The 25,565-nt window shown below is 38.8% G+C and overlaps 3 protein-coding genes, 2 long non-coding RNA genes and 1 pseudogene across 5 annotated transcripts; 3 read left to right on the top strand and 3 right to left on the bottom strand.

The window, feature by feature from the left end:
- The first annotated feature begins 1,038 nt into the window (after window positions 1-1,038).
- Window positions 1,039-1,975, top strand: LOC104905137 (18.2 kDa class I heat shock protein). The gene has a single exon (XM_010693590.4). The coding sequence runs from the start codon at window positions 1,290-1,292 to the stop codon at window positions 1,764-1,766; it is 477 nt and encodes a 158-aa protein (XP_010691892.1). The 5' UTR covers window positions 1,039-1,289; the 3' UTR covers window positions 1,767-1,975.
- A 1,298-nt stretch (window positions 1,976-3,273) lies between these two features.
- LOC104905126 (17.4 kDa class I heat shock protein) lies at window positions 3,274-4,215 on the bottom strand. Its single transcript, XM_010693578.4, has one exon. The coding sequence runs from the start codon at window positions 4,122-4,124 to the stop codon at window positions 3,666-3,668; it is 459 nt and encodes a 152-aa protein (XP_010691880.1). The 5' UTR covers window positions 4,125-4,215; the 3' UTR covers window positions 3,274-3,665.
- A 2,923-nt stretch (window positions 4,216-7,138) lies between these two features.
- On the top strand, window positions 7,139-10,340 carry LOC130590418 (uncharacterized). The gene is made up of 2 exons (XR_008968350.1): window positions 7,139-7,460; window positions 10,227-10,340. It is a non-coding gene; the product is annotated as an uncharacterized LOC130590418 (long non-coding RNA).
- A 993-nt stretch (window positions 10,341-11,333) lies between these two features.
- Window positions 11,334-17,553, top strand: LOC130590419 (uncharacterized). The gene is made up of 2 exons (XR_008968351.1): window positions 11,334-11,421; window positions 16,496-17,553. It is a non-coding gene; the product is annotated as an uncharacterized LOC130590419 (long non-coding RNA).
- Window positions 17,554-20,644: 3,091 nt separating this feature from the next.
- Window positions 20,645-21,592, bottom strand: LOC130590548 (UDP-glycosyltransferase 76G1-like; annotated as a pseudogene).
- Window positions 21,593-22,658: 1,066 nt separating this feature from the next.
- On the bottom strand, window positions 22,659-25,193 carry LOC104905092 (UDP-glycosyltransferase 76B1). Its single transcript, XM_010693534.4, has 2 exons — window positions 24,113-25,193; window positions 22,659-23,684 (listed from the first exon to the last, which is right to left on the bottom strand). Exons 1-2 carry the CDS (start codon window positions 24,600-24,602, stop codon window positions 22,792-22,794), a joined length of 1,383 nt encoding a protein of 460 aa, XP_010691836.2. The 5' UTR covers window positions 24,603-25,193; the 3' UTR covers window positions 22,659-22,791.
- Between the last annotated feature and the right edge of the window lie 372 nt (window positions 25,194-25,565).

Consider the following 25,565-nt stretch of genomic DNA (forward strand, 5'->3'; position numbering starts at 1 on the left):
TTACTTTGGTTATATTGACCCCGCAAAAGTGTATATTAGGCACAAAAAATTGGCTCAAAGTAGCCGGATTGTAGAGATGGCAATGGGGTGGGTCAAACAGGAGACCCGCCCCATTCCCGCTCAAGTCTCAACTGAGGCGGTATGAGTCTAGGTTTGGCAGTGATGGGACGAGAATGGAGATGAAAATCGTATCCGCAACTAAGATATGGACTAGGTTTTTTAAAAAAAAGATTCAATTAAACATTTAAGCCCAATCCATATACATAATACAAGGCATATTACTATTTGGTTATATTGGATTTTTGGACCAATTACCCTCAATCCAATCCGATCCAAAAATTCATTTTTTCAAAAAAAAAATTGCAATCCGAATCCAACCCGAACACAATTCGAATCCGATCCAAATTACTAATTCGAATTGAATTAAATTGAATTTTAATCCGAATAACTTGCATCCCTAATTGTTGTTGAATAACAAAAGATAATAAATAAATTGTTGAGGATACAGTACTAGTGTTGTAGCAGGCCTGAAACCCATATAATACCACTTCCTAGCCCAAGTATGAATAAAGCCATATAATACGATGGAGTAAAAAGGCGCATAAGCCCATTTGTGAAATAGCTCTCGAACCATCAACAACATAGATAACGGTTCTAGAAAAATATAAACAAAGTCATGTACTTTCTCCGTTTTATAATATTCGCTACACTTTTTATTGTGGGAAGTTTTACATGACTTGCATAAACCCAAGTATGAAATAGTTCTCGAACCATTAACAACTAGATAACGGTTCTAAAAAAGTATGAATAAAGCCATATATTTCCTCTGTTTTATAATACTCACTATATTTTTCATTGTGAAAAGTTTTACATGACTTGTTATACTTTTTTTTAGACAACAAACTCTCTTTATCTCTCTCATTTCATATGGATCTCTTATCTTTTTACTCTTTACCTCTTTTTTCTTTTTTTTTTTTAATTAGAAGTTCGTGAATAAAAAAGTGGCGAGTAATATGAAACCGAAGAAGTGATACGATGGAGTATGTTCCTGCGACTATCTGGAATCTGGAAAGACCCCAAATATTCGAGATAAAACATGAACCGAAACATAAGGAATGTTCAAGATACTCCTCTCCAGTCACCACTTCCTATAAATATCCACCCCAATTCATCTCTCACCATCATCAACAACAAATCCAATCATCGTGCAATCTTATAGCTTTCAATCAATCCACAAAAATCACTTACATCTTCAACATCAAAATAAAAAAACAACAATCAATTCAACAATGTCGCTAATTCCAACCTTCTTCGAAAACAGACGAAGCAACATCTTCGACCCATTCTCCCTTGATTTATGGGACCCTTTTCATGGTTTCCCCTTCAACAACACTTCTCAATCTCTCTCCTCTGACCGAAACACCGCAGCATTTGTGAATGCCCGAATAGACTGGAAAGAAACTCCGGAAGCCCATATTTTCATGGCGGATTTACCCGGATTAAAGAAGGAAGAAGTCAAAGTTGAGGTGGAAGATGGAAAAGTGCTCCAAGTCAGCGGAGAGAGAAACAGGGAACAAGAGGAGAAGAATGATAAGTGGCATAGAGTTGAGCGGAGTTCTGGAAAGTTCTTGAGGAGGTTTAGGTTGCCGGATAATGCGAAAATGGAGGAAATTAAAGCTAATATGGAGAATGGTGTTTTAACTGTTACTGTTCCAAAGATAGAAGAGAAGAAACCTCAGGTCAAGTCTATTGATATCTCTACCTAAATAAATCATACTTAATTCTACTGTGTTATGGTTTATGATTATTCAAAGAAAAATATAAGAATGAGATGTGTTTTGGTTTCTTTGATTAGTGACTTTGTGTTAATCACTGTGGAGTCGTCTTTGATTTGTTGTCTACCTGTAAGTCTGTAACCACTGTCCACTGATCTTTTATCAGTGTTGTAATAAAAGTGAGTTGTTTTTATTTGAAATTCATCTTGTTATAAATTGTTACTCCCTCTATCTTAATTTAGTTGCTACATTTTGATCGTAGACACTATTTACGTTATAATTTTGACCATCTTTTACTACCTATACATAATAAAAAAACATAATCATGTTAGATCTTATTTGATTGTCGCAATTTATATTTTTCAAATATTAATTATTATGATTTTTTCATATATATAACTCAAGATATTAGTATTTGAAGTTGCATTTTGTAAATTGTAAAAAAATAAATGTAACAACTAAATTGAGACGGAAGGAATACTATTACGGGCCTTAGTTTTGAACGCTTAGCATGGATTGTTTTTCAGGCAATTGTTTATCCTTAATCCTTGTACCCTGTCTCTTTATTGACTATGCTGAAGTGCGAGCTTGGCTAGACGTCCACCGTTTGAGTCTAGGGAGACTCAAATAGGGGTAATTTGGTCATTTTATGTGTTGGAAATTTCACGCGCGTGTGGCAAGGGGTTGCTTGGTACCTAGCTATAATGATACCATTGTCCGAAAATATTGATACCAAAATAAGGTTTGCTTGGTACCAATTCTGATAACAATTTGATACCAATGCCAGATTATAATAGTACTATTGTATTTTTTTTTTTGATATTTGAGTCTCTTTTAGACTCAAACAGTTGGTTACCAAGGCTTTTTCGCTGAAATGCTGATCCTTATACCCTGTTTCTTTATTGACTGAAGTACACACGACACCGTCAACTACTGCTTATGTCAGAACACTATCATGTACAGATTAAGTACAATTTATATTATAAATAAACAAGATTGGAGATCAGAATTCTCTTCGACAAACGGGAGAATATTAAGGTTTTTTATTTTCCCATTTCCTCCTAAGCCTCAGCCCTTATTTATTCTATTATTTGAGTTATTTTGAGGTGAGTATTTTGGTATTTAGTCTCATGTATAATACAAATTACATTCAGATACTTGGTAGTCTATAAGTCGCAATTTGTGGTGTTAGATGCACCTTCTTCGTTATAATTCACAGTATTGAGAACAATTTTGTCTTCTTATTAACGAGTCTATTACAATTTACATGGATTATAGTAGATATGATGGTGTAAGGTAAACTTTCCCATTTCTTATCCGTAAACTTCCAGGATCCTAATCGAATATCAGAAACTCCCCTTTCTTTTCCCTGAACTTACCTCGCAATACTACATTAAAATAAAATTACGTCCCAAAGTAAACTGAACTATATTAAAATTACGTCCCAAAGTAAACTGAACTATATTAAAATTACGTCCGGAAATAAACTGAACTGAAATGAACTAAAAGAAACACTTTTGATGCACCAGTTATCTTGCCCACGGTGAACATTAGGTAGCTGACACCATAACTATAAAAAAATAACACCGACCTGAACATATACTTGCAGAAAATAACAGCAATTCTGCGCAGAACTAACTAGTATCTACACCAAAAGGCTACATCCAGATACCAGATGAACATACATTCTTTAACCTCATTACCACCCGAGCGAGAATACAAAGAGCTATTGTTATTATTTTACTTGTGCTCACTAGTCACTACTAGCTACTCGCCTACGCGTAGACGGTAGATGTATCTATGTAAAGGAGTACTACATATTATACATACTTAATTACAAGAGGGAAAACTCCATCATAAACGAGTACGAGTACTTCTAGCTAAGCACGCTTAACCAGAGATGTCAATAGACTTAATATCAGGCTGCCTCTCCTGCAGCTTGGGCACAGTAACAGTAAGCACTCCATGTTCCATATTAGCCCTAATTCCTTCCATATCAGCATTATCAGGGAGCCTAAACCTCCTCATAAACTTCCCAGAACTACGTTCGACACGGTGCCACTTGTCACTCTCCTCTTCAGTCTCCTTACTCCTCTCACCACTGATTTGTAGCACTTGACCATCTTCCACCTCCACTTTCACCTCGTCCTTCTTCAACCCCGGCAAGTCCGCCTTGAACTCGTGCGCCTCTGGTGTCTCTCGCCAGTCGATTCGAGTGTTGGCGAACCCTACGGTGTCGCCAGAGAAGGTGGTGGTGGTGGGGGTAGGATCCCATATGTCTAGAGAGAAAGGGTCGAATATGCTCGATGACCTTCCACGCCCACCGAAGAAACTTGGTATAAGTGACATGGTGTGATCTTAATGTTTGTGAATTGTATTTGTAGTAGTACAAGTTTTGTAACTTTGTTGTTATAGGTGATGTTTGTGTGGATTAAAAGAAGGATGAAGATGTGAGTATATATAGTGCAAGTTAGGCGGTGGATTAATTTATCGACGAAGACGTCTAGCCTTTAGAAAGTTTAACCATGCATGCTTACCTTTTAGATTGCCACTTGTTTCAAGAGGTGGCTCGTGGCAGTAGAAGGTGCAAATGGTTTTTTTTCATATCAGATGACGTGGTGGTTCAGGTTGTTAGATGGTGATCTTCTAGAGTTCTAGTAGAAGATAGCATAGATCTAAAAAAAAAAAAAAAAAAGGGAACATGTTTACATGGTGCGAAAACTTTGAGTTATTAACAACAATACCCGCAAATAAGTATATATACCCAAGTGGCCAAGTGTATGTAGAGCATGGTGTATCCTTTTCTAAACTAAGTTGATCGTTTTATCATTTTTAGAGTCTATAAATTTTAAAAAATACTGTTATTTGCTTCCTTAAATTTTGCAACTAAAAATTTCTTTTTCAAATTTAAATTTAAAAGGTATATATATATGTTCTTTTATCTTAAGTGTAGATGTTCATTTATCATATGTTCTTTTCATTATAACCTCTGTTCTTTTATAAATATAAATTTACACGTTCTTTAATTTTAAGTCGTGTGCTCTTTTTAAAGTAAAAAAATTGTTGAAAAAAATTCGTGTTCTTTTATATAAAATGGTATGTTTTTTTTGGATGCAAAATGAGCACTGCGCATTCTAGTGTATAATCCACGCTTTGAACAATACCTTATGTTAATGGTGCGAAAACTAACAACAATACCTTATGTGTATAGGGAGGGTTTTTTTCCTCTAGGGAGGGTTTTTTTTTCCCTTGAGGGCGTATGCGGGATTTCAACTACGTGGGTTCGGAATTAACGAGACGTGAAACAAAGACCAATTTAAATTGCTTAAAAATAAAATACATCAATTAAAGTTCGGAATTGAAACCGATAGATGAGAATAATTTCTTAAATTACAAGAAAAAAAACTAAAAAAATCATTCGACGAGTTTTCATATTTTGAAAGCATTCTAATTCATCATCATCACTAACTCGAGAAAAAATATCTCTCAAGAAAGGTGACTAAACTATCATTCAATAGTTGATCCAAGTAATTTATAATGATGAATAATTCAATTCAACAAAGTAACTTTCAATAACAATAGCAAATTCACCCAACAAAGTTGAAACTTGAGAGTCTTAATTAATCTCAGCATGGCAATAAGGCAACCAATAATTTCAATTCATTCCAGCATTCCATTAATTTAATTCGTAAATAACCATCTATCTAAACATTACTTGATTACTAACTACTAAATGAATTGGTAAATGAAAGTTTAAGCAAAGACATTAGTCAATTATTTAAACAAATTCGAGTAGAGGCTAAAGAAGCAAGTCGACAGATGATGAGAAATGAGAAATTCTTCGTGCGAGTGTGCAATTGTGCGAATTCATCTACGAGAGGTCCAAGCTTTTGCCTATTAACATTTAACAGTCGTCGGAGACTCAGAGTGCGAGAGAAGAGAGGCTGGTGACTGGTGTGCCACCGTATGCCTTTGCCGAGTTGTTAATCCTAGGTTAAGTGAAAAGTGATAAGAGAGGGGAGAGAATTAGAGAAAGCCAGAAAATGTTTAAGTTAATGGAGAAAAGAATATATACTAAAAAAGAAAGAGGGGGAGAAGGTTCGAACTCGTGCGACATAAGGCTGGGGCACTTAATGTTTGTACGCGGAACCACTGAGCTATCTGTAATACTCCGTATTTTTATACTAATTCCGTACTAATTAAGAAAATATAAAAGAATTAATAAAAAAAGGTATTTTAATTTATTTACAAGTTAATAGGAATAAATTATTAGTAATATGAATTTGTTAGGAATTTCCGGAATTTTAAAAGAGTAACCTAATCGACCTAGGGTTACTACCTTTTGGAAGGGAGTATAAAAAGAAAAGAAGATGGAATTTCAGAAAAAAACCTTAAACCCTTTCTTCTCCCTCTCTCCCAGCCGACTTTTCTCTCTCCTCACTCTCTCCTCAGCCGATTTCTCCCTTCTTCTCTCTCTTTCGAATTTGCTTCTTCTCTCTCTCAGATCTTCTCTCTCTCGGGTTTCTCTCACGGCCTTTCTTCGTTGGCTTCGTGCGAAACATTCCGACGAAGGCTGCGCGTGGTTTGGCTCGAAGGTTTTGTGCGGTTCGAGGGTTTGGTGCGAGCGACGAGGTGGTTCGAGCGGTGCGCAGGCGTCGAGGGTTGTGCGCGATTTCGTCGAAGGGGTCGAGGTGTGCGCGAGTGTCGAGAGTTCTGTCCGGGAGTTTTGGTGCGAAGAGTGCTGTGGTTCGTGTGAGGCTCGCGAGTGTCGCGCAGTGTGGGCGACGTACGAGCAGCGACGAGGGTGTTGGTGAAGGGCTCGTGTGGTGCGAATTCTGTCGAGCACGAGGGTGCGAGTTCCGCCGGAATTCTTGTGCGAAAAGTGGGTCGAGTGCTGCGACAAGAGTCGTGGTGTTGAGGGTTTCGTGCGCGTGTGTGGTGTGGTCTTCGGTCGCCGGAATTCTTTCGCCGGCGATTTCTAGCGGTATAATTTTGTACTTAACTAAGTATGTCAGTTTATTAATTATTCTTATATTCACTGTTTTCATAGTTAAGAAAGGTTTGTAAATTATAATTAATAATTAGAGTGTTTAGTAATTTATTAGATTGTTAACTAGTTAAGTTATTGTTCTGTTTTAAGTATAATTCTGGTTAGGTTTGTAATTGGAATAAGTTGGAAGTAGGAAAATTGTGTCTTATTATTAGTTACAGTTATTATTGTTTCATGAGTAATCTGTTTCATGAAATCTGACTTTGGACATGGAACTTACCTTTGGACATGGAACTTACCTTTTGGACATGGAACCTACCTTTCTGGACATATGACTTACTTTTGGACATATGACTTACTTTTGGACATATGACTTGACTTTTGGACATAAGACAGGCTGGACTTATGACATTTTGGATGGGTAAAACAGTGGACTAATGTTACTAACTAACTTAGTTACTCACTAACTCTGACTTCTAAAAGACGTTAAATTCACTAGATTAGAATTATAACGAAAGTTCTAGAATAAGGTTTTAACTATTGCGTAATTCGAATCGATAGATCGTTATGGTCTTAGTACGTAGTAGTTGTTAGTGTTATCAAGGACGTAACACTAAAGCTTTGTTTTAACGATTTAGGTCCCAATTTCATAAGCGGCTCGTTCTATTAAGTCAGCGAAAATTCTCCGTTACAAGGTACGTACGCGTACCAGTTTACTTTCAAAGCTTAGTATCATGTTTAGGTTGCAGTTCATGTTATTGGAACCTAGTACCATGATAGGGAACATTTGATTGTGATTGTTTGGTTAGACGTTTATAACGTGAAATCAATATGATGCATTGAAATATGTTGCATTGAAATGCGAAGTTCTATCGTAGTGTAACATCAGCATTATTAATCTGATCTATAGAGTAACAAGAGTGTTACTAGGGATAAGATTGAGTTTGGTAATTAAGAGAGTATGTAAATGACTCCTTAAAGTTATAAAAGAATGATTGGTAATAAAAGAAGATTATGGCGATACTTGTAGTTGGACTCCCTACAAGTATAGAACAATGGGGGGAGTGTAGGACTTGTCCTACACTCCTACGCAGGCCTACTGTGACGACAGTAGTGTCCTTATATTTTGATAACTCAAGTAGGCGGAAGGTTCCGTTCGATCTTGGGGGTATGCATACTAAGGTGATGGGTGTGAGACGGAACAAAACCGTATTTGCATTTCATCTAATAGACCAAGCGTCTATTAAGGATTCAGTAGCCCGTATGATTCTAGTAAGATGACGGTGCCCGTTCGATGCCAAATAATGAAAGATTAAAGGATGTGAGATAACGTAGGTTCATTAACAGTTGTAATGTATGCATCATTTATGTTCATATAGTTTCAATGGTTCATTACGTACTCAGCATAGCTGACCCTGTGTGTTATTATGTGTTTGTTGTCCTGTGATGAACTATTGATACTTCAATGGGGAGCAGACTAGGTGAGCTGGTGCTGCTGCATGACATCAAGCATATGGGGGCTAGACTGTAGTTTGAAGTTAACTTTTGGTTTGATCATTATGAATTTTATAGAACATTGTTACATGGTTTGAGTTTGAATAAAGAGGGGTCATCTATGATTCCCGAGTTGTAATTACATTTTCTATTCCGCTGCAATTTGGTTTTGAGACAATGAATTTGAGTTACCGTATTTCTAATTATGCCTTGCGTTCCATCGCGGCGGTAACACTCCCAAAGTCGATGCGACGTAGCATTAGACGTGTATGGATTTTGGGGGTGTTACAAAACTGGTATCAGAGCCAGAAGCTCCTATTTTCAAAGACGTTTTCGAAACGATTTCAAAACGGGTAGTATGGGCTAGGAGCATATAGATCATGTCATGTGCATTAAGTCATAGGCATGTTATCATTGCACTTTGTTTGTATCTCGAACTTGTATGTACTCTCTGTGTAATTGAAATGGTGAAAGTTCTTGAAATCTTCAAATGTGACTAGATTAAGAGATGTACAAAGATAGGTCTAAATTGATTAGACTCAAAACTTATTTTAGTATAAAAACATTTTATTGATCGAAATGAACTTGATTTCACTTGTGGATTTCGAAATTAAAATGAGCATTTACCTCTTTACAAAAACTTAGACTATTCTATTTTGTTTTTACTTTCACAGATGGTTCACGACATAGGCTGTAGGGACTTTTGATGAAACAAGTAGGGGAAGACTGGGATATGTGGTTCTTTAAAATGAAGTCTGCTATGGATTACAGAATTATGCAAGGGGAGCAGTGGTTACGATCTGAGGGCTCTAGGATACACTTCATGCTTCGTTATGTTCCAGATATAGAGCCATATAGATTTGTTCATCGTAGGTATGGGGATATGTGGACTCCAGAAGGGTATTTCAATAGGAATAAGCATACCTACGGATACAGAACCTGCCTTCCGAAAAGCACTTCCTCACTGACCTTAAATACTGCGAGAATGAGTGGAGGGTTCGTGAGACCAGGGGTCAAAACCCTTCTACTTCATCTGAAAGGGAAAGTTCGAGCAATAGGGCCATAGATGGGAATTCTGAGAACCCAGGGGTCATACCTGAACCGCCATCAGCACCTGTGGCAAAAAGGCCAAGATACCAGCCATTCGAGGATGAGTTAGTGGCCGATGACTTTCAGAATCTTAGGACAGTCACTTACGTCTCTGATGATGAAAGGAACAATAGGACCTTCATTATAGTGTTGGGTGGGGTCCAGGTTGTACCAGGGTTACATGGGGAGGATGATGATGATGAGCCACCTCCACTAGAGGATATACCAGTTGAGGAAGAGGACCCTGCTGAGAATGAAGACCCTGTTGAGGATGAGAATCCTGTTCAGGAAGAGGATCCCATTGAGGGGAGGACCCATTGAGGGGAGGATCCCATTGAGGAGGAGGATCCCATTGAGGAGGAGGATCCCATCGAGGAAGAAGTCCCGAGGAAGACCTAGGACCCATACTAGAAGATATATTCTTTGAGGACGGCGAGCCTGAGGCAGATGAGATTGACCTTGATGGAGGGATGGAGGATTCTGGATCAGAGGATGAAGCTCACCGTCTTGGCCCATATTCTTTTGAACATATATGTAGGATTAGGATTTTTGTTTTATTTTGATCGTTTTTGTTCATTTGTTATGTTAGGGATAATAAGGCTTGCATGCCGATTAGGGAGTAACATATATTTATTATATATATATATATATATATAGTATTTCTTTACAAATATTACATTCCCATTTTCAATAATAGTGCATAGTTTATCTTTTATTGTTAATGTGCATCTTATTTTGGTGATTGTAATGCAAGTCAGTACAGACTTAAAGGTGTTCGAATATATGTTTATATGTTAAATGTGTATTCGTTGAATAAGTTAAAAACAAAAAAAAAAATTATGTGTAAGTCACTGAAATAGCTACTATGTTAATTTCAGCGCAGAATGGTTCGATCGGGAGGCGCCCCTGACACCTCTCTTAACATCGAGCAATCGATACGTGACCTAGTACAGATTACAGCCAACTTAGCCCAAGGTCACAGCCGGGATGGTGACCTATCTGAAAAAGTGGCCCGTAGGAACCCACCTATACTAAATGGAAAAGGGGGACCTGAAGAGTTGGAAAACTGGGTTGGGGAATTTGATAAGCTTTTCTTCACCTTAACCTGTCCTGACGAGAAAACAGTGCCCTTAGCTAGTTACTATCTGCAGGGGGATGCCCATTTCTGGTGGACCCAGGCTAAGGACAACCTTCTCAGCCAACCGGGTTTCGGGTGGGAAACTTTTAAAAAGGCCCTAAGAGACAAGTACTACCCTCCGTATCTTAAGAAACAAAAAGCCCAAGATTTATGATGCTGGAACAAGGGACCATGTCGGTAGAGGAATATTACCGAAAATTTATTGAACTGATGAGGTTTGCCCCAGAGATTGCCCCTACTGAGGAGGCTAAAGCCTCACGTTTTGAATTGGGACTTACCCTTGACCTGCAGGGTAGACTGGGGGGAGATACATTCACCTCTCTGGACCATGTGTTTGGCAAAGCTGCCCACCTTTATGCTATCAGGAAAAGGGAGGAAGGGGGTAAGCTGGGCGAGAAACGTAAGGATAACCCAAACCCTGAGGGCCAAAGTTTGAGAAAAAGCACAACGGGAACCAGAATAATCAAAACCCTCAGAGAAATTTTGGTAAGGGACCCAACAATAACCCTAATCCCAACAACAACAACAACAACAACCGCAACAATAACACCAATAACCGCAGACCTGAGCGTGTATATCGGTGTAGAAAGTGCCCGAACAACAACCCCTGGTAAGGATTGTGAGGGTAACAAGGTTGAATGCCGGGAATGTGGGAAGATGGGGCATAGAGCCTATGAATGCTATTCGAAAAACAAGCTAAACCCCAATGGCCAAAGGAAGGGAACTATGGGGACAAGCCCCGAAACGGAAATGGTAACGGGAATGGTAACGGGGGAGGTAATTACAATGGGAATTCTAACTATTCCAAGCCCGCTACCAATACCAGCAACCAAGTCTCTAATGTAACAATGCAACTAGTTCCCAAGATAAGGGCAAAGGGAAGCTGTACATGATGACGGCTAGTGAAGAAGAGGCTCGTAGAGACGTTGTCACGGGTACATTTTCTATCAACTCCACTCCTGTTAAAGTTTTATTTGATTCTGGAGCATCCTTGTCATTTATTGCCCATGCAACTGTTAGAAATTTAACATTGGTCGAGTCTGAGTCGATTTCTATGCCTATAGTCATTCCATCTGGGGAGACTGTTAATTGTTCTAAAAGATTCCTAAAAGTGCCATTAAAGATAGGTGAGGGATACTTTCCCTCTGATCTGATAGAGTTTAACTTATCAAACCTAGATATCATTCTGGGGATGGATTGGCTTGGGAAGTACAGGGCTAAGATAGATTGCGATGCGCAAAAAGTGGAACTAAAGGACCCTTGGGGAAAAGAGTGTCATATAGGAGGATACCTCGAGAACCAGGAATTAAAGTTATCAATGCGTTACAACTTAAGAACTACGTAGACAAGGGTTGGCCCCTATTTATGTGTTCAGTGAGAAGAGTGGAGGATGATCCGTTAAGGCCTGAAGATGTGCCCATAGTCCGAGAATTCCAGGATGTCTTTCCTGAGGAAATACCTGGTATGCCTCCAAGGAGAGATGTAGAGTTCACCGTTGACCTAGTACCTGGGACTGGACCCATTTCGAAAGCCCCGTATCGGATGGCTCCGGCAGAAATGAATGAGTTAAAGAACCAGTTAGAGGAACTTCTAGACAAAGGGTATATTAGACCTAGCATGTCGCCATGGGGAGCACCCGTCTATTTGTGAAAAAGAAGGATGGTAGCTTGAGGTTATGTATAGACTACCGGGAGTTGAACAATGTCACCGTGAAAAACAAGTATCCATTACCTAGGATTGATGATTTGTTCGACCAACTTCAGGGTGCGGGGATGTTCTCCAAAATTGACTTAAGGTCTGGTTACCATCAGTTGAGGATTGTTGATCATGATATACCTAAGACTGCCTTTCGAACCAGATATGGCCACTATGAGTTTACGGTTATGCCTTTTGGGTTAACCAATGCACCTGCAGTTTTCATGGACCTTATGAATAGAATTTTCCGACCCTACCTAGACAAATTCGTCGTAGTGTTCATAGACGATATCCTGATCTATTCTAAGAACAAGGAGGAACATGAGATCATTTGAGGGTCATTTTGCAGACACTTAGGGACAACCAACTTATGCAAAGTTTTCGAAATGTGAATTTTGGTTGGAAAGAGTGTCATTTTTGGGTCATTTTATCTCTAAGGAGGGTGTATCAGTCGATCCTGCGAAAATCAAAGCCGTGAGTGAATGGCCTACTCCAAAGAATGTCACGGATATACGAAGTTTCTTGGGTTTAGCCGGTTACTATAGGAGATTTGTGAAAGACTTCTCCAAAATAGCAAAACCTATGACAAACCTGATGAAGAAGGATTGTAGGTTTACCTGGAATGAGGACAGTGAGAAGGCCTTCCAAACACTCAAAGAGAGATTAACCTCAGCCCCTGTCCTAACCTTGCCTAATGGGAACGAAGGATATGATGTGTATAGTGATGCATCCAAAAATGGGTTGGGTTGTGTTCTGATGCAAAACGGGAAAGTTATAGCTTATGCGTCCCGACAGTTGAAGCCATATGAAGTCAATTACCCAACACATGACCTAGAACTGGCCGCCATAGTATTTGCACTCAAAATCTGGAGACACTACCTCTATGGGTAACCTGCCGTATCTTCACCGATCACAAAAGCCTTAAATATATCTTCACCCAGAAAGACCTCAACATGAGGCAGCGCAGATGGTTAGAGCTCATCAAGGACTATGACTTAGACATCCAATACCATGAGGGTAAAGCCAACGTTGTTGCTGATGCGTTAAGTCGCAAGTCTAGCCATAGCCTGAATACATTAGTCGTTGCCGACAAACTTTGTGAGGAATTCTCTAGACTTCAGATAGAAGTTGTTCATGAAGGGGAGGTAGAAAGATTGCTGAGTGCCCTAACCATCGAACCTAACTTCCTAGAAGAGATAAGGGCGAGTCAACCTGGGGATGTGAAACTTGAGCGAGTCAAGGCAAAGCTTAAGGAGGGCAAAGCAGAGGGGTTTGCGATCCATGAGGATGGGAGCATACGATATAAGGGTAGGTGGTGCGTGCCACAAAAGTGTGAAGAGCTGAAACAAAAGATAATGAGCGAGGGTCATAACACGACGTATTCTGTCCACCCAGGGGGAGATAAGTTGTATAAGGACCTCAAGAAGATGTTTTGGTGGCCTGGTATGAAGAGAGCAGTAGCTGAGTTTGTTTCCAAATGCTTAACATGCCAGAAAGTCAAAAGTGAACACAAGAGACCTCAGGGAAAGATTCAACCCTTAGACATTCCGACATGGAAATGGGACTCGATATCCATGGACTTCGTTGTCGCCTTACCTAGGAGTCGGGGAGGCAATAATACCATTTGGGTGATAGTGGATAGACTAACCAAGACAGCAAGGTTCATACCTATGAAAGATACGTGGAGTATGGAAGCCTTAGCCAAGGCTTATGTGAAAAATGTCATTCGATTGCATGGAGTACCCACAAGTATAGTATCAGATCGAGACTCTCGATTCCTGTCGAATTTCTGGAAAAAGGTCCAGGAAGCATTTGGTAGTGAGCTATTAATGAGTACAGCCTTTCACCCAGCTACCGATGGTCAAACGGAACGAACTATTCAGACCTTAGAGGACATGTTGCGAGCATGTGCTTTAGAATACCAAGGGTCATGGGAAGACCATTTGGACCTCATAGAATTCTCATACAACAACAGCTACCATGCTAGTATTAAGATGGCACCATTTGAAGCGTTGTACGGGAGAAAGTGTCGTAGCCCTTTGTGTTGGAACGACATCAGTGAGACTGTAGTGTTAGGACCTGATATGATTCAAGAGACGATGGATCAAGTGCGAGTCATTCAAGAAAAGATTAAGACTGCACAGGACAGGCAAAAATCCTATGCGGACCAGAAGCGAAGGGACGAAAATTTCGAAGTTGGGGAAAAAGTGTTGCTTAAGGTGTCCCCAATGAAAGGAGTGATGCGATTCGGGAAAAAGGGGAAGCTAAGCCCTAAGTTCATAGGACCCTATGAGATACTGGCGAGGGTAGGGAAAGTTGCTTATCGCCTGGATTTACCCAACGACCTAGAAAGGGTCCATAACGTGTTTCACGTATCCCAACTCCGGAGATACGTACCTGATGCGTCACATGTCCTTGAACCTGAAAACGTAGAGATAGACGAAACTTTGTCCTATGAGGAGAAACCTGTCCAGATCCTAGACCGCAAAGTGCGAAGTACGAGGAATAAGGACGTCAGAATTGTCAAGGTGTTGTGGAGAAATCAAACTACCGAGGAAGCCACATGGGAAGCCGAAGATGCAATGCGTCTGAAGTACCCTGAGCTTTTCCAAGAGGTACGTGAGTTACGGGGACGTAACTTTTCTTTTAAGGGGGGAAGAATGCGATAGAATTTCGCGCTTTCACCCTAAAGTATGTTAATTATGTTGATTATGTTAGTTATATGCTAGTTATGTGTGAAAATGCTTATCTATTGTGTGAACGTTAGAAAACGCTTGTGAAATTTGGGACTTAGAAGTGCAAAAGATCGTCGTTAAGACGGGCTACCTCAAAGTTTCGGGACGAAACTTCTTTTAAGGGGGGAAGCCTGTAATACTCCGTATTTTTATACTAATTTCGTACTAATTAAGAAAATATAAAAGAATTAATAAAAAAGGTATTTTAATTTATTTACAAGTTAATAGGAATAAATTATTAGTAATATGAATTTGTTAGGAATTTCCGGAATTTTAAAAGAGTAACCTAATCGACCTAGGGTTACTACCTTTTGGAAGGGAGTATAAAAAGAAAAGAAGATGGAATTTCAGAAAAAACCCTAAACCCTTTCTTCTCCCTCTCTCCCAGCCGACTTTCTCTCTCCTCCTCTCTCCTCAGCCGATTTCTCCTTCTTCTCTCTCTTTCGAATTTCTTCTTCTCTCTCTCAGATCTTCTCTCTCTCGGGTTTCTCTCACGGCCTTTCTTCGTTGGCTTCGTGCAAACATTCCGACGAAGGCTGCGCGTGGTTTGGCTCGAAGGTTTGTGCGGTTCGAGGGTTGGTGCGAGCGACGAGGTGGTTCGAGCGGTGCGCAGGCGTCGAGGGTTGTGCGCGATTTCGTCGAAGGGGTCGAGGTGTGCGCGAGTGTCGAGAGTTCTGTCCGGGAGTTTGGTGCGAAGGTGCTGTGGTTCGTGTGAGGCTCGCGAGTGTCGCGCAGTGTGGGCGACGTACGAGCAGCGACGAGGTGTTGGTGAAGGGTCGTGTGGTGCGAATTCTGTCGAGCACGAGGGTGCGAGTTCCGCCGGAATTCTTGTGCGAAAAGTGGGTCGAGTGCTGCGACAAGAGTCGTGGTGTTGAGGGTTTCGTGCGCGTGTGTGGTGTGGTCTTCGGTCGCCGGAATTCTTTCGCCGGCGATTTCTAGCGGTATAATTTTGTACTTAACTTAGTATGTCAGTTTATTAATTATTCTTATATTTACTGTTTTCTAGTTAAGAAAGGTTTGTAATTATAATTAATAATTAGAGTGTTTAGTAATTTATTAGATTGAACTAGTTAAGTTATTGTTCTGTTTTAAGTATAAATTCTGGTTAGGTTTGTAATTGGAATAAGTTGGAAGTAGGAAAATTGTGTCTTATTATTAGTTACATTATTATTGTTTCATGAGTAACCTGTTTCATGAAATCTGACTTTGGACATGGAACTTACCTTTGGACATGGAACTTACCTTTTGGACATGGAACTACCTTTTGGACATATGACTTACTCTTGGACATATGACTTACCTTTTGGACATATGACTTGACTTTTGGACATAAGACAGGCTGGACTTATGACATTTTGGATGGGTAAAACAGTGGACTAATGTTACTAACTAACTTAGTTACTCACTAACTCTGACTTCTAAAAGACGTTAAATTCACTAGATTAGAATTATAACGAAAGTTCTAGAATAAGGTTTTAACTATTGCGTAATTCGAATCGTTAGATCGTTATGGTCTTAGTACGTAGTAGTTGTTAGTGTTATCAAGGACGTAACACTAAAGCTTTGTTTTAACATTTAGGTCCCAATTTCATAAGCGGCTCGTTCTATTAAGTCAGCGAAAATTCTCCGTTACAAGGTACGTACGCGTACCAGTTTACTTTCAAAGCTTAGTATCATGTTTAGGTTGCAGTTCATGTTATTGGAACCTAGTACCATGATAGGGAACATTTGATTGTGATTGTTTGGTTAGACGTTTATAACGTGAAATCAATATGATGCATTGAAATATGTTGCATTGAAATGCGAAGTTCTATCGTAGTGTAACATCAGCATTATTAATCTGATCTATAGAGTAACAAGAGTGTTACTAGGGATAAGATTGAGTTTGGTAATTAAGAGAGTATGTAAATGACTCCTTAAAGTTATAAAAGAATGATTGGTAATAAAAGAAGATTATGGCGATACTTGTAGTTGGACTCCCTACAAGTATAGAACAATGGGGGAGTGTAGGACTTGTCCTACACTCCTACGCAGGCCTACTGTGACGACAGTAGTGTCCTTATATTTTGATAACTCAAGTAGGCGGAAGGTTCCGTTCGATCTTGGGGGTATGCATACTAAGGTGATGGGTGTGAGACGGAACAAAACCGTATTTGCATTTCATCTAATAGACCAAGTGTCTATTAAGGATTCAGTAGCCCGTATGATTCTAGTAAGATGACGGTGCCCGTTCGATGCCAAATAATGAAAGATTAAAGGATGTGAGATAACGTAGGTTCATATAACAGTTGTAATGTATGCATCATTTATGTTCATATAGTTTCAATGGTTCATTACGTACTCAGCATAGCTGACCCTGTGTGTTATTATGTGTTTGTTGTCCTGTGATGAACTATTGATACTTCAATGGGGAGCAGACTAGGTGAGCTGGTGCTGCTGCATGACATCAAGCATATGGGGGCTAGACTGTAGTTTGAAGTTAACTTTTGGTTTGATCATTAGAATTTTATAGAACATTGTTACATGGTTTGAGTTTGAATAAAGAGGGGTCATCTATGATTCCCGAGTTGTAATTACATTTTCTATTCCGCTGCAATTTGGTTTTGAGACAATGAATTTGAGTTACCGTATTTCTAATTATGCCTTGCGTTCCATCGCGGCGGTAACACTCCCAAAGTCGATGCGACGTAGCATTAGACGCGTATGGATTTTGGGGGTGTTACACTATCCTTGTTCAATCTTAATTACTACGCGCTTCTTTTGTTTTAAGCCATTTTTATTTATTTATTTTTTTCTAGAATTTTTACTTGTTTTTTTTTCCAAATTTCCGTGGGTTCAGCTGAACCCATGCTAGATCCGCCCCTGTTTGAGGGTTTCTTTGGGGAGGTTTTTTTTTCCTAACCTCTATTATTAGGTTTTTCTTTTTTTTCAAGGTCTTTCATTCATTCTTTATCTTTCTCTTTCATCTCGTTTCTTCTTGGTCTCGCCGCATATCCCTTATATTCCAATTAAAAAACATGGCAATCTTTTAAAATACAAGAAAGTAACAAAATTAGTGAAGATAGTAAGGCATCAAATATAAAATTATATTAAACCGTTTTTTTTTTTGAGGGGGAAGTCAAAGGCGGAATATATTTATCAATGGACAACATGTCCATGTAAACATACGGGGAAACCTTAACAGGACTGTGATTTTCCCAGCGTTGTTCCACACTGAAAAGCAAGAGTCGAGCTAGGTGATGGGCAACAAAGTTTCCACCCCGTAGCACATGCGACCATTTCAGAAAATAAAAATCCCGACACTAGAAAAAGGCATCATCTAACACAGCATCTAAATCAGAAAAAAAAACAAAGCACTTCTAGACAACCTATTAAAGATGGTAAGACAATCAGTTTCAAAAATAACATCTTTTAAACCATGATTAAACCTTAGTACCTTAACATAAGACAAAAAAGCTTTCAAAGCCAAATACTACCTCCGTATTTTTCCTAGTTACACTATTTGTTTTTTCATATGTGTGGAGACTTTTTTTGAACGTTAATATTTCTTATTGAGTGTAACAAAAAAAATATAAAAAATTGGGGATTTGGAATCCTCACATTGAGACAAATCTAATAGGATCTCACTTGACTATGTTTTTTGGTTATATAATGATGCCAGATAGTTTGACAAAGTTGGTTGATGAATAATGTCACAAAAGCAAATAATGTAATTAAAATAATACGGAGGTAGTATACTATAGAGTATATCCCTGCTCTTCTCGACTTATTTTCAGTTCAGTAGTTATCTTTTACTGTTTTTATTCGGTTTTAGCGAAGTTCAGTTTAGTGCAGTTCAGTCCAAAAGAATGGCGTTTAATTGTTTACGGTTGGGGTCCATTTAGAAAGAATGGTACGGACGTACGGCGCCGGCTCTGTACTCGACAAGGTTCTACTTTGGCCGATCATATTTCATCCCTTTCCCGCCCATCATTTTCGACGCTTTACCAAACTCTTTACAGTCTCTCTCCTCCATCACTTCCGTCCTCTGAAGCGTCTTAATTAACTGCAAAACGACGCCATAATTCCTGAGAACTTGTTCAGGTGAGATCGATCGCCACTAAATTTTGTGAATCCATTTTTTTCCTCTACTTCAATTAATTGTGAATGTTCGTATTGGATTATATATGTGCAGTATTAGATTCAATTTTCTATTTTGATGTTGCTGAATGATGCTATAGTACCTCCGTTCTTTATTAATGGCAACATTTGAGATTTCACGCTTGCAATTTTTGCTAATTCATAACTTTAAACATTATTAACTTTAGTTATATTTTCGTAAAAATTATAAAAAGTACATGTATCGAGACGAATCTAACTTGACCACAGGCTTACTATACGTGCCTAAAACCACAATTGGTGGTGATAGGGACATAGGGCTGTGTGTTACTGATGTAAAAATCCATGAAGTAGATATTTAAAGAACCTGCTGTTCTTCAACGAGTTTTAAAAATGTAGGCTAATTTTATAAGTTATAACCGGATTTGCTTTTTTTTAGTGTGGTATGAATATTAATTTTCAGTTGCATGTGGAAACAACACTATGTTAATAGCTCTATGGTATATTACAAGATGGGGTCAACTTTCCCCAGTACTGCATAAATGGGGTAAAAGTAAATGATTTTGATTGTGTTGTCCAAAATGTCACTTTACAAATTGTGTGGTAGGAAGAATTGAGGAATAAGCCAACTATCATAGCAGATCTTGGTAACATTTTGTCATATTCTCTTATAATGTTCAGAGACATAGGGTAGTATGGGAAGATGATATTAAATAAAAAATGATTGCTTGTGAAATTAATGGGAAAAAAATTTAGATTAATCAAGAATTTTAATTCCGTATCCTGACTGTTGCCCAATTTTAGTACTTCTTTGTGCAACTTTTATTGGGTATTTTCTATTATCACTTGTCTTAGGGAACTTGTTTTCTTCAATGATACAACAGAAGGAATTTGGAAGTAGTGGACTAGAATGACATTAGTTAACTGGTGAGGTTCTTCGAGGATATGTATGAGGAGCTTCCTTCCATGAGAGATAAAGTTGTCTTTTCTTTCAAAGTTGTGATTCTTTTCCTAACTGCTTGACCTTCTTCGTCATTTAATCCATCAGTTCTCTGATAGCCCTTTCTATTTCCTTCCTTCTACCCCCTCTAGCTGCCGTCCAAATTTCAGATTGTCATTTAGGATCCGTTTGACCTGAGGGAAAACGCAAATGAATATTAGTTTTCCTTTGCTTGATTTCATAGAAAAGTAGTAAGCTAAGAAGGGGGAAAATGGAGATGTTGGGAATTAGAGAGTGGAGGAAAATAGTTTCCTTTAGATTGTGGAGGAAAATGTTTACTAAGGGACGAACGGCTCTTTTCCACCTTAGTTTTCCTTTTTAAATTCCTTGTCCAACCAAACAATGGAATATAGGAAAATCGTTTTCCTGGAAAACGTTTTCCTATAAAACATACGGAACCTTATATGCCTCATGTTCATAGTCATATCAGCAAAGAAGGTTAAGAAAAGCATTGGCACCCATTCACTAATGCTCTCCATGGTTGAATTATATTCATACCGAGTCCAGAAACTTCCAACAGCAGGGTAGGCTAAGACCTTGTGTTGAGGTAATTGACAATATGTCCTCTTTGACATACATGTCTGAGTAATCCTCTGGCTCGGAGCAGATCATTTGCATCTAATCCTTCGATCAATCGGTGACGAACCACCCATAAAAGGCTGCTTGATGCCGGCTAGTCCATAGGCTCTCTAGAAAATCAGCTTTGCTTAATACTACAATACTCCGAAAATTAAAAAAGAGTACAGAACAGTGAGTACCTTGGAGTGGGAAGTATCCTATTTCTCGTAAGCTGGTAGAGAATGACGAACATCAAAGGTATACATGTTAGAACACCTCAGCATGATCCTGGGCAGGCTGAGGGTACTGGCCACAGACCCTGCAAACCACATAGGATCTGCAATAAGGCAAGCAACAGGCTCCTGGTTAGCAGACTCGTTCAAAATCTGGGACAAATAATTGCTGATTGGTTCTAAGCAGTTTGTGCTAAGTGAAACTAGGACTATAAACTAATTATTTGGAGCCGGTTTCTCTTTGTTGAGCACGTTATCATTGAGAAAGTGAAAGGTGAAGTATATGAAGTTTGTAGAAGTCAAGAGAGTTGTAGCGGGTCTGGATAATGGTGATTGAGAAGCCTTTTGAGTGGATAGTCGCTAGATGGAATGTTGGTGTTACATGGCCTTGGAATGGTACAGGGAATAGTAGTAATCTGATCCCCATTTCACTCCTCTGCATCACTTCTACCTTTGGAACTCCAGTGAATATATGAGAGTTCAAGGGCTTCTCTCTGCTGATTATGCTACGTAGAGCTGGGGAAATGGTAATCTTTATAAAGGGGAAATGATTTTAGTCAATATGCCTATCTTTCTTGACGTGGCTGTTATAACTTACATGGTTAATCTGAAATTCGAGTTTGGTAATTGAGATGGAATTCTTCTACTCCTTTCATCTTTTGGTAATATGCCATATTGAGAATCAATTTTGGCCACTATTTTCATAAAAAATTGTGCCCTCGGCTGCCCTATACTACACTACATTGAAATTCCAGAACTGTCAGTTATTATTCTTTTTTATGCTAAGGAAGGGTTAGACAATTGCATATTAGGGTTGTATTAACATGTGCGTATTGCCTAATAACATTGATTTATGGGACTGGTAGGCCTTGGTCAGCTACCCAGTAGGCCAGACTTCAAGTTGATTCTCTTGTGATTTGTTGGGGCATCAATATCAGAATAAAAGCCAATGGTCCCGTGTGTAGGAAAATATTATACCTACAGCAACTATCTACCATCACCTAAAGTTTGAATGCTACTCTAAAGACCTCTAAGGAACATATTCAACTCCCAAATGTGTTGCATCTTTGGCTACGGGATTCATCAACAGAAAATCATTTTTTTTGTTTATGATCTTCACCTTCTTTAATTGGAACATGCAAAAAGCTGGCCTCAATTTGATACTAATGATTTTTTTTTTATCTGCAAAATATAGTCCGGACTAGGATATCTTCTGCCATAATACAACAAGAGTTTTGAGTGTAAGATTGAATTTAATTACTGCTATAATTTATTTCCAAATATAATTCAATGACTTCGATGAACATTAAAACGTGAATTGAATGTATCTTGTAAGGGAAAAGCTAAATGTAGCCCTAAGGGTTGCATAGAAGAAGCTAAAAATGGAAAAAACAAGCATTAATAAATCATTTATTACATAGATTAATGTAAACTTTTGTCATAAATTGACAGTTAATTTCCATTTTAAGCAATGTATTTATGTCTTATATGCAGCCCTAAAGGCTACATATAGCATAACCCATCTTTTAATATTCCTGTTTTTTTAATTATTCTCATCTTATTCTTCCCCTGTGGAATTTTTGTTTGCTTAGTGTGTGGTTGCACTGCTACAGTGCTACCTGGTTGATGAAGGGTTTTATGCATGACATGTTCAGCTCTCTAAAGCAGTGAAGTAAATATGGGCTTAGTGTGTGGTTGCACTGCTACGGTGCAACTATGTACTATTTTTGTTTTTGCTGTTCGAAATGAGCAGAACAAGTTGCATATGCAGTACACAGGGGCTGCTATGCCAAAATGAAAACAATGCAATCTGGCGTAGTATCACTATGTGAGAAGCTGCTAGACTTGAGAAGTAAAGAACAAAACAAAGATAAACTGTATTATTGTTTAGCTGCTTGAACAAACAAGGGATTGTATCATCTGCCCATGATTTGAGGATGAAATGACTCATTATTTGCAGATTCTACACTTTTGTCTGAAGTTTCTTCAGCTTTTCATTTTTTCAGCACCACAGAATGATAGAATGTGACTGGTCAGTTGGTCTGATGATTCATATGAAGACCCTCCTTTTACTAGGCAATGATCTGCTTTCTCTTTTAAAGAAGTTATCCGTTCTCTCATTTCTTGACCTTCCTTTTCAACCATTAATCTTCTGATCGCCCTGTTTATCTCCTGTCTTTCAAGTCCTTTCTCCAATTGCAATCCGACCTTCAGAACATCGGTTACGTGTCTAGCGTTCATCATCTGATCGCCAAAAAATGGAAAGCAAATCATCGGTACCCCTTCACAGATGCTCTCGATGGTTGAATTCCACCCACAGTGAGTCCAGAATCCCCCAATAGCGGGATGAGCCAAAATCTGTTGCTGTGGTGCCCATGTAACAATGTGGCCCCTCTCATTCAGGGTCTCTAGAAATTCTTCTGGAAATAACTCGTCATTTTTCTCCAGGCCATTAATTAACCTAGGTCGAGTCACCCATAGGAAGGGCTGCTGGCTTTTGGCCAGTCCCCAAGCTACCTCTAGAAATTGTTCCTTGCTTACTGCTGCAAGAGTCCCAAAGCTTACATATAGTACAGAATTTGGTGCATGTTTGTTTAACCAGGTAATGGAGCTTTCGTTTGTACTAACTAGGTTACTCTTAGAAACTGGAGAGCTTTTATGTAGTGGACCTATCAGAAAGATAGGAGTAGCAAGAAAAGCTCCATGAACTCTGTCCAGTGTTGGGCCTTCAAGTTCTTTGAATGTGTTGCAGATGATACCCTGACAGTTGCTCTTGGTTTCTTTTACCATGCTAACTAATACATCATGATCTCTTTCTGGAGGTAGGTCTTTTACTTTAAGAGGTGGAATCTCTAAAACTGGCTCTTCTTTTCGAGTATCTGAAAGCCAGATGGTACAACACGAAATGAAGAAAATCAAAGCCAGATTAAAATGGAAGTATACGATTTCAGTGCTATTTCATATGTTTGGGAGTGGCTAATCACCTCTCACCTAGTTTTGAGTTCAAGTGCATTCTTCATTTTATTAAGATATGTGGGATTGCAAATATATAACTAGAATTTGTTTTTGATTCAAAACTTCTGATATGTTATATAATTTTTTTTTCTGGTTTCACATGAAATTTACTGCGAGGTCTACAACTGGGAAACAGCTAGTTATTGAATTCCTGTACTTACACTGACACTCTAGCCTTTTCTTGTTTCCTCAATGGCTTTCTGCTGATTACAGATTTTCTGACATGTTAACTAGATCAATCAAAAAAATTCCAAGTTAATGTTCTCCATTGGTTTTAGAAATCAGGAAGTACCTTGGAGGGGGAAATAGCCTTTTTCCTGAAGAAGCGGCAAGGATTCATAAAGAATGGAAGCTAACAGGCCACCAGTTCTTAGCGCAAGCCTTGGGACATTGAGTTGATCAGCAACAATCCCTGTAAACTCCCACAAGGGGTCTGATATTAAGCATGCTACCGGCTCTTTGTCCTTGGAAGCTTCCTCCAAAATCTGGGATAAACATTCCCGGAAAGGCTCCAAGCAGCTCTTATTAAGGATAGTTATGGTATCCAAAGAACCTGACAACGGCGTTTTAGCTTTTGACAGGACATCTTCAATGAAGTGGAAGTTGAAGTTGGGGAATTCAGTAGGATTTGGGGAGTTGAAACGGGTGTGAATTACATTGATGGAAAAGCCCTTATGGTGAAGGGCGTTTCCTAAGTTCAGCATTGGGGTTATGTGGCCTATATATGGCTGAGGAAAGAGTACCACTCTGCAACAAAGTTTGTTTTCTTGCTTCTTCTCCATTGATGTTTTAGAAACTGGCTACCAACTGCAGATGTTTGTGCCTTCTTCTATTGACATATATACTGCATATTCCAAACATGCGGAATCTCTTATAAAGGTAATGACATTAATCAGCTTTTCCTTACTAGGTTTTCTGTCTTGCTTATGATGCTAATGCTGGTTAGTAAGTTACCTTTTGGCAACAGTCCACATGCAAGAGGAGACTTTTCCTGCAGCCATGCCATTTTCCATCTTGCTAATTTTAGTTATTTTTATCGACTCGTGCCAATTTCACTTTCTATTTCTGTAAAATAAATTCAAGCGTTTAATCAGTATGAATTACCTTATTGAGGTTACCACTTAGTATCAGCAAGGCTGTCTAAAAAAAATTGGTGGTCGTGCTAATGTTAATAATTGGTGCCAACTGCCCATTAAAGGACAAATGACACAATTCAAAATAGATGCATTTCTTAATATAGATCACACCAATTTTTTTTAGTGAAAAGTCTTTAGTGAACACTAAGCAAACCATGTGAGAGGAGAGAGAGCAATAATATCAGTTCTGCTTTTCTGTTTGGATTATCTAGAAAATTTGGGGACCTCCACTCTTGAGGGTCCTCTGCTGTCAACGAAGAAAAATTTGATTGAAAAACGTTAGTAGACTGAAAAGAATATGACCTGAAAGAGTAACTTGAGAAGCCTTTAGGAAGTTCATGCTTTTGGGACCTTCCTATATGTGGAGGTTAATTACTGGCTTTATTGCCGTGAGGACACTGCAATGCAGCAGCATAGTGATAGTATTATGGTACTCTAGGCAATTAATGATCAAGTGTCTTCTGTTATTAGTCATTTGTTGCCAAACCTGAAATAACACAGACAATGAAATTCAATGACTACTAAGAAGTCTAGACTTACCAAAAAATAAAAAAGAAGACCTGGAAAAGTGGTAAAGTCTGAATTGCCATTTATGGTTTATGAAATTAT

The sequence above is a fragment of the Beta vulgaris genome, chromosome 2 (assembly GCF_026745355.1).
Source record: "Beta vulgaris subsp. vulgaris cultivar EL10 chromosome 2, EL10.2, whole genome shotgun sequence".
Classification (NCBI taxonomy): Eukaryota; Viridiplantae; Streptophyta; class Magnoliopsida; order Caryophyllales; family Amaranthaceae; genus Beta; species Beta vulgaris.

What these genes read in the sequence shown, in the direction of transcription:
- LOC104905137 (XM_010693590.4), top strand. Translation starts at nt 1,290, where the DNA reads ATGTCGCTAATTCCAACCTTCTTCGAAAACAGACGAAGCAACATCTTC.
- LOC104905126 (XM_010693578.4), bottom strand. Translation starts at nt 4,124, where the DNA reads ATGTCACTTATACCAAGTTTCTTCGGTGGGCGTGGAAGGTCATCGAGC.
- LOC104905092 (XM_010693534.4), bottom strand. Translation starts at nt 24,602, where the DNA reads ATGGAGAAGAAGCAAGAAAACAAACTTTGTTGCAGAGTGGTACTCTTT. An exon ending in AGGCTATTTCCCCCTCCAAG is followed by an intron (nt 23,685 to 24,112) that starts GTACTTCCTGAT and finishes TCTGGCTTTCAG; the next exon opens with ATACTCGAAAAGAAGAGCCA.